General features: G+C 27.6%; 1 protein-coding gene across 1 annotated transcript in view; it reads right to left on the bottom strand.

The window, feature by feature from the left end:
• LOC111640702 (O-acyltransferase like protein-like) overlaps positions 1-8,137 on the bottom strand; it is a 37,032-nt gene extending 28,895 nt beyond the window's left edge. Inside the window, exons 1-2 of the mRNA XM_023386736.1 lie at positions 8,125-8,137; positions 7,937-8,055 (exon numbers count right to left, since the gene is read on the bottom strand). Of these exons, the coding sequence (XP_023242504.1) occupies positions 7,937-8,055; positions 8,125-8,137 (132 nt within the window). The remainder of the gene's footprint in view (positions 1-7,936; positions 8,056-8,124) is intronic.
• Positions 8,138-8,445: the final 308 nt, after the last annotated feature.

Below are 8,445 nucleotides of genomic sequence, written 5' to 3'. Positions count from 1 at the left end.
TATGTATTGTTTACTTGAGAATATAACAGAGAATAAACTGCCCAAATACCCTTAAACAAAGGAAAAGTACGTCCTTTATGAAGGCATAGAGCCTTTACTACATGAAAATGAAAATTAATGAATACACTGTGTACAGTAATTTACCTGATAAGACAGACTTCAGAAAAATACTTTATGAGAGCTTTTATACTTTTATAAAGCTGTCTATAATGAAAATTAATTAACTAAGGATTTTTTTGCCCTGCCAGGGTGTGGTCGAGTTATCCGGAGTGCCGGGTTATCGAGAGCCGAGTTTTCTAGACTCTACTGTACTATATTATTGTGGTGAATCAGGTAATTACCTGGTTAATGGAAAATTGACTGCTATTAACACTGATTTGAAAAAAAGTTTTTTATTTGATATACCATTAGACTGAAAAAATAGAATCTTAGCAGTGAATCAAACAATAGCTTTTTCAAACATTAGAACATGACCAAACATGTCTATTACCTTAGAAAATAAATCGGGAAGATAAATATCACTCGATTTTTAACACTTGGTCATTCATCTAACTTTTCTTTTATAAGAATAATTTAAAAACATGTTTTTCAAATGTAAGTACTTTTATATTTTCATAACAATAATAAAATTAATTTTAGAATAAGATTTTGATTTCAATAAAAAATAGACTGATAAGAAAAGGAAAGCAACACCTACAAATAATAAAAACCACAAGTCTTAAAAGCCTAAATTCGACATAGATTTAACTTTTTACAAAAGTGATCCTATGGAAAGTGTCTCGTATAATGTTAGAATTAGCGATAATCAGTGTATGGAAGTCGTTGAATTTTAAAGTAACATATACGTTTCCTGTCAAAATTTAAAAAATTGTATCTTCAAAATAAAATTAATATTAATGTAAATATTTTAAATGGTATAAAAAAAGCTTTTGATGCAATGGAAAAACGTTCGGAAGAGCATATGAAAGTTTAATTGGGTTTTATAAACAAAATCTTTTACACATTTATATTATAGAAAAAAAGCTTTAAATGTTATGTTAAAACTTACATAGCTTTTATTTCAAATTACAACGATTCTGCTATTCTACTCGAAAATATTAAACCTAATATTTATAACATTCTGAATACTGATTATTTAATTTATGGAATGAAATTTTTATTAAATTTAAAAATAAAATTCTTAAAATATAGAAAAAAAACAAAAAAATTATTGACTATCAAAATGTCTTTTTCCAGTTGTATGGTACATATTTTATCTCCATATACGATTGACAAAAACTTAACAAATACTTTTAATACAATTTTAAACTTTATTGATTAGTTTACAAAAAACAAATCGGGATGAAGTAATGTGATTATATTTTCAGATGTTCATTTGGGAATATATAAAAATGAAACTGGGCTGCTGGATGTACTGTACAAGTACTATTCTTCCTATGCATTTAACTAATAAGTATTGCTTTTTAAATGTTAAACGTAATGATAATTATTGTTTTTATGTATTGTGTAATTGCTGGTATCTATCCGAATACTCACAACAAATATTCAATTTATTCATATAAATTATTTTTTTAATTATTTCAAAAGAAATTTTTTAGATTCTTCTGTAAACGTTAGAAATATTTCATCATATGGAAAAATAATAGTTGAACAATTCTTGTATTTAGATAAGAAAAAAAGTAACTTATCTGATTTATAAAAGTAAATAACAATTCTAAGAACAAGTCAATTTATTTAAACACTTTAACCGACTATTGTAGGAAAAACCTGGAATATAAATCTTTTGTAAAAGTTCCCTCAATGCCTTTCAAAGAAAATATACTTTTAAAGAATATGTAAAAGTATGCTGTATTTATAAATATCAAAAAGTATCTACTCCAAGTAATGAAAAAGCAATTGGTAAATTTCGTTTTTACAAAAAATCATTATTTTATTCTCTCTGTAGGGGAGACCGGGGCAACTTCGGCATGCGGGGATGGTTGGCAAGCGCTTTTTTTTAAAAACAAATTAAAAGGAGACTTTGGTTATTGGTTNACCTCAGAAAAATACTTTATGAGAGCTTTTATACTTTTATAAAGCTGTCTATAATGAAAATTAATTAACTAAGGATTTTTTTGCCCTGCCAGGGTGTGGTCGAGTTATCCGGAGTGCCGGGTTATCGAGAGCCGAGTTTTCTAGACTCTACTGTACTATATTATTGTGGTGAATCAGGTAATTACCTGGTTAATGGAAAATTGACTGCTATTAACACTGATTTGAAAAAAAGTTTTTTATTTGATATACCATTAGACTGAAAAAATAGAATCTTAGCAGTGAATCAAACAATAGCTTTTTCAAACATTAGAACATGACCAAACATGTCTATTACCTTAGAAAATAAATCGGGAAGATAAATATCACTCGATTTTTAACACTTGGTCATTCATCTAACTTTTCTTTTATAAGAATAATTTAAAAACATGTTTTTCAAATGTAAGTACTTTTATATTTTCATAACAATAATAAAATTAATTTTAGAATAAGATTTTGATTTCAATAAAAAATAGACTGATAAGAAAAGGAAAGCAACACCTACAAATAATAAAAACCACAAGTCTTAAAAGCCTAAATTCGACATAGATTTAACTTTTTACAAAAGTGATCCTATGGAAAGTGTCTCGTATAATGTTAGAATTAGCGATAATCAGTGTATGGAAGTCGTTGAATTTTAAAGTAACATATACGTTTCCTGTCAAAATTTAAAAAATTGTATCTTCAAAATAAAATTAATATTAATGTAAATATTTTAAATGGTATAAAAAAAGCTTTTGATGCAATGGAAAAACGTTCGGAAGAGCATATGAAAGTTTAATTGGGTTTTATAAACAAAATCTTTTACACATTTATATTATAGAAAAAAAGCTTTAAATGTTATGTTAAAACTTACATAGCTTTTATTTCAAATTACAACGATTCTGCTATTCTACTCGAAAATATTAAACCTAATATTTATAACATTCTGAATACTGATTATTTAATTTATGGAATGAAATTTTTATTAAATTTAAAAATAAAATTCTTAAAATATAGAAAAAAAACAAAAAAATTATTGACTATCAAAATGTCTTTTTCCAGTTGTATGGTACATATTTTATCTCCATATACGATTGACAAAAACTTAACAAATACTTTTAATACAATTTTAAACTTTATTGATTAGTTTACAAAAAACAAATCGGGATGAAGTAATGTGATTATATTTTCAGATGTTCATTTGGGAATATATAAAAATGAAACTGGGCTGCTGGATGTACTGTACAAGTACTATTCTTCCTATGCATTTAACTAATAAGTATTGCTTTTTAAATGTTAAACGTAATGATAATTATTGTTTTTATGTATTGTGTAATTGCTGGTATCTATCCGAATACTCACAACAAATATTCAATTTATTCATATAAATTATTTTTTTAATTATTTCAAAAGAAATTTTTTAGATTCTTCTGTAAACGTTAGAAATATTTCATCATATGGAAAAATAATAGTTGAACAATTCTTGTATTTAGATAAGAAAAAAAGTAACTTATCTGATTTATAAAAGTAAATAACAATTCTAAGAACAAGTCAATTTATTTAAACACTTTAACCGACTATTGTAGGAAAAACCTGGAATATAAATCTTTTGTAAAAGTTCCCTCAATGCCTTTCAAAGAAAATATACTTTTAAAGAATATGTAAAAGTATGCTGTATTTATAAATATCAAAAAGTATCTACTCCAAGTAATGAAAAAGCAATTGGTAAATTTCGTTTTTACAAAAAATCATTATTTTATTCTCTCTGTAGGGGAGACCGGGGCAACTTCGGCATGCGGGGATGGTTGGCAAGCGCTTTTTTTTAAAAACAAATTAAAAGGAGACTTTGGTTATTGGTTAGGCAGTTGAGTTTTATTCGTGGCTTGTTGAGTGTAGTGTTTTTATTGTTCTCCAACAAGCGTAGTTGAATTATCAAGCAAATTTTCATTTTCGTTCAATTCCATATAATATTTTTTTTTTCATTTATATTGAATTGGCAGGTTTTGTTATAATTCCATGATAACGAAAGTTACTTTTCCTGTTAGAAGGATGTAACTTCAACTTATTCACGTGGCCAGATCGTGGCTTGGCATTCTGTTCTCAGGGTTGTACTTAATGTTTCGAAATCATGACTAGCGGGGTAAGATCGGCAACATAAAGCCACATTAGAAGCAAAGGATAAAAATCAAACAGATGATAAATGAAAACATGTTTGCATTTGTTATTCATGTATATATGTCTTTGAACTTGCATTTCGTTGTAATAATATTAAATGGGTGTTGGATTTGTATTTCTTTGTTTTAATAGTGAATTCCAACTTATACATTGTTAATAACATAATTTTATATACGTGCCTATCTTGCCCCATTACTGTTGCCCCTATACCAGGGGCAACTTTAATAAAAATAATTAAAATAATTACAACTTTACAAAAAGAGAAAAGTTGCCGATCTTGCCCCTATACCCGGGGCAACTTCGTCAATTTCTCTCTTCTTGTAAAGTTGTAATTATTTTAATTATTTTTATTTCCAAACTGATTTTAACCAGTTCTATACTAAGGTAACATTCCAATAGACAATATGCAAAGCTTTTTTATCAGTTTACAGCAGTATTTATTACACAAAATTTAAGTAAAGCTTAACATGCCGATCTTGCCCCGCTCTCCCCTATATATGCAGGTTTTGAATCAATTTTAGGAAAAGTTCCTTCAAACATTGTAGATTTTAGTTCATAATTAGTTTTATGTATATTTTTAACTATAACTTAAATTTGATAGTTATTTATCCAGATTCACGTGAAATTTAATAAACGTCGATAAAGGAAATACTGACGAAAATTAGCATCTATAAAGTTTGTTTATCTGTGTTCATTGTATGTTTTTGTATGATTCATTCTAAGTAATATGATTTATTCATATTAAAAGGGAACATATTACTTATGGAAAATAAAGATAAAAATACAGAAATAGAATATTTATTGATAATATGTGCCCTTATATGATATGTAAGTGTTTGTATTGTAGATATTTTTTAAAGTGATATTTAATTAATGTTGTGTCCTTAAATACAATTTATATATATATTTTTTGAACAGCACTGAAGAGGGGTTGAAAACGTAAACCAACCCAAAATGCATTTGCAGTCCGAATTTTTAAATAAAGCGATAATTTTCTGACCAGAAGACTGTGAGATCGTCTACCAAGAAAAATGTTTTGGATTAAAAGGAAAAATTGAACATAGAAATTGAATAAACAGTAACCATACTATATTAAAAACACTTTAATTTTATTTGAATTAAATACAATTATACCTGAATTATTCATTACATTTGAATATATTTAATAAAGGGATACATTTAGGTAATTTTGTTACAAATCTATTTATTTATATTTGGAATCATAATGTTTTCAAATATATTAATTATTTAAAGATAACTGATATCATTAGAATTATTGTTGAAACTGGTTGATTTTCACGCAAATTACTAAACAAATGCATGAGTAACGATGCAATTAAAGTTAGGCACATCACCATTAGGAACAACATCCACTAATAAAAAAATAATGCATTAATTTATAAAGAAATTTTATTTATTAAATAAATAATATCTTTTGTTTTTAAATGAATGTTATAATCTAAATGTTTAAAAAGCTTATATTTAGACCTCTTTGTTAAGCTTCCGTATAAAATACAGTACAAAAAATTACATCTAATTTTAGACTTATCTCTATCTTATATATTTTTATCATGTTCCATAAAAAATATACAAAAGTCCCCCCTATTCCTCTTAACACCTAAGGACATAGGTGCTTGATTTCTAGTTTACTTTAAATGAAGTGTGTCTTACATGTAAGATTTCCGGGTCACGTAACTTACTAAATTTTACTCACTCGTGACAATATATTGTAGGAATATTTTTTCATCTTAATTTTAGTTTCCCACATACCTCTAAATTTCAGACATTCGTTTTTTCTTCACTTACTTATGAAGCCTTAGGAATTGAATATAGGACCATACAAAACAGGATCTCTGAAAAATTAGTCCTGTACAGTAACTATAAAAAATTGTGATTATTGCAACTAATTAATATGAAGAAAAGCATTGTCTTCGGGCCATCATTTTACGATAAACCACGTGTCTGATCGTATCAAATAACTGATCTTATCTCCATAATACTAAGGCATTTACATATAAGGCCCCCAGTGGCCAAGTTGTTCTGTTCCATGAACACTGGAAGTTCAATTATGTGTTCGTGCCTCACAAGGATAGGCTGGCTACGTGGAATTTTCCGGATTTTCTCCACGTCTGTAACACCTAAATAGGAACCAGTTACCCCTAAAAAGATCTCCCAGAAGGCATTCTCCATAGACAGATCGCCAAAGTGTTCCGTTCCATAACATAACAAACCGAACGAAACAAACCATTCATATATAAAGTTTTGACATTTTTCATGCCTAGGTAATGTAAACAACTTCCTAATCTATGAAAATTTCATTACAATACCCTAATTTGTACATTATCGGCTCTGTTATCTCTAAAACACCGGAAATGTATCGCGATTGGTCAATAGTGACTCTCCAAGTTTCTCACATTTTTGGACTTAACGAGTAACGATGCAATTAAGGTTAGGCACATCACCATTAGGAACAACATCCACTAACAAAAAGAATAATGCAACATGAAGAAACACCAAAAAATAAAAATTATTCGGGGGTATTTTCTATATGTTCGGGCTTTAGTGTGTGTGTATGTGGGACAGACACGATTTTGATAACTTTATTTGAAGAATAATAACTCTTGTGCTTTCTGTTGAAATTTTTTCAAATTTTTCAGGGAGGTTTGTTATTAGGTGATACATGCTATTCAATTCCAATAGTTAAAAGTGAGAAGAATAAGAAAATACAGGAGATTCGTGTGTCATATCTCGAAAACGATCGAACATTATGACGCACGACGTATCTAAACCTTCCCTCTCTTCAAAATTGATTTCTGCTATTTTGTAATAATAAAAAGTAAGAAACGCCATAGTAATAAAATATTATGAGATGACATCACATGCATACTTGAATGTTGCCGAAAAGGTTCAGCAACTATTTACTAAATTTTTATTATTTATTTCTCTCATTAAAATAATCTTACGAAACTTATTGCTGATGCGTAAAGACTTTTCCGTAAATGACCATAAATATACATTAAAACTAGTACATGAAGCATGTACATCCAAATAATTAATTTATCCAACACACAAAATATTCGCAATGAAAAAATTCGATTACAGATACCTGCAATGAAAATATACTTTAATATGAATTAAGTAATCAATTTAAAAATAAATTACTTAAACAATAACTGAATTTTACGTGAAATTGTTTCAAAACTCATTTACTTACCACCATATCCCGTAATGCATGCAACAGAAATCCATGCGGTAGCCACAGTAAAAGCAAATGGATAACGTGTGTAAATACACTATAGTGTCGTTTGGTGACGTTTCTCTTTTATATTCATGCAATCCAAATATTGCCATTATTATCAATATAATACTTCCAATCCAAAACACCAGAAGTGTTTTCTGTAATATCAATTAAAACTATGTTTTATACTATCAAATATTACTATTAGGATGAAAATAGAGAAATTTAAGACTTATTTACAGGGATACTGTACATAAATATACAGAGATTAAAGAGAAAGGCAATTTACAGGTTAAGAGTTTTTAGTACAGGTATAATATATTTGTTAGCTGATAGTTCCCTTTCGTTTTTGTCAACGAAATATATGCATTAGAATGGAATTCTACCACCTGCATGAATTGATTTTTACATATTTTGATGTTAAATTGGCTAATTTTTGAAGATTTACCATTATCTAGAGTTAGATCTAACCCAAACTTTTGGTCTGGGGCAACCTTTTGCTTTCTCACCTCCTGATCTTCTATATTTTTTAGGTTTAGCTTCTCTTTTTTTACCAACAGTCTGTTTCACGTTAAAATCATAATCAAAGTCTAAAATTAATGTTATATTTATTGAAATATTTTAAGTAAAAATATTAAAAGATAAAATAAAATACTTACCTTCTGAAAACATTTTTCTTAGATGTATAAGAGGTTTTTGCAAAAGAAGTTCTTAGCTGGTATCTCGGCAGTGTATTGAGCCAGTCTCTTAATAAATCCAGTATTTATACTATTGCTGAACACAAAAATAACACATAACACGGATGCTAATTAATATTTTTAGACAGTATGTTGAATAACAGGAGGTCCATTAATAATTTTAGAATAAAATGACGTCTATTAATATTCTTTAACTGTACTTTGAATAACAGGATATTTAAATATGAATTGAAAACTCATAGGATTTTATTAATAGTTTAAGAGTGTAGTTTAAATAACCGG

Source organism: Centruroides sculpturatus, unplaced genomic scaffold, assembly GCF_000671375.1.
Source record: "Centruroides sculpturatus isolate CEXI.00-Female unplaced genomic scaffold, Cexi_2.0 scaffold1013, whole genome shotgun sequence".
NCBI classification, from domain to species: domain Eukaryota; kingdom Metazoa; phylum Arthropoda; class Arachnida; order Scorpiones; family Buthidae; genus Centruroides; species Centruroides sculpturatus.
The sequence above is the reverse complement of the archived record's forward strand: the minus strand, read 5'-3'. Positions and strand labels throughout refer to the sequence as shown.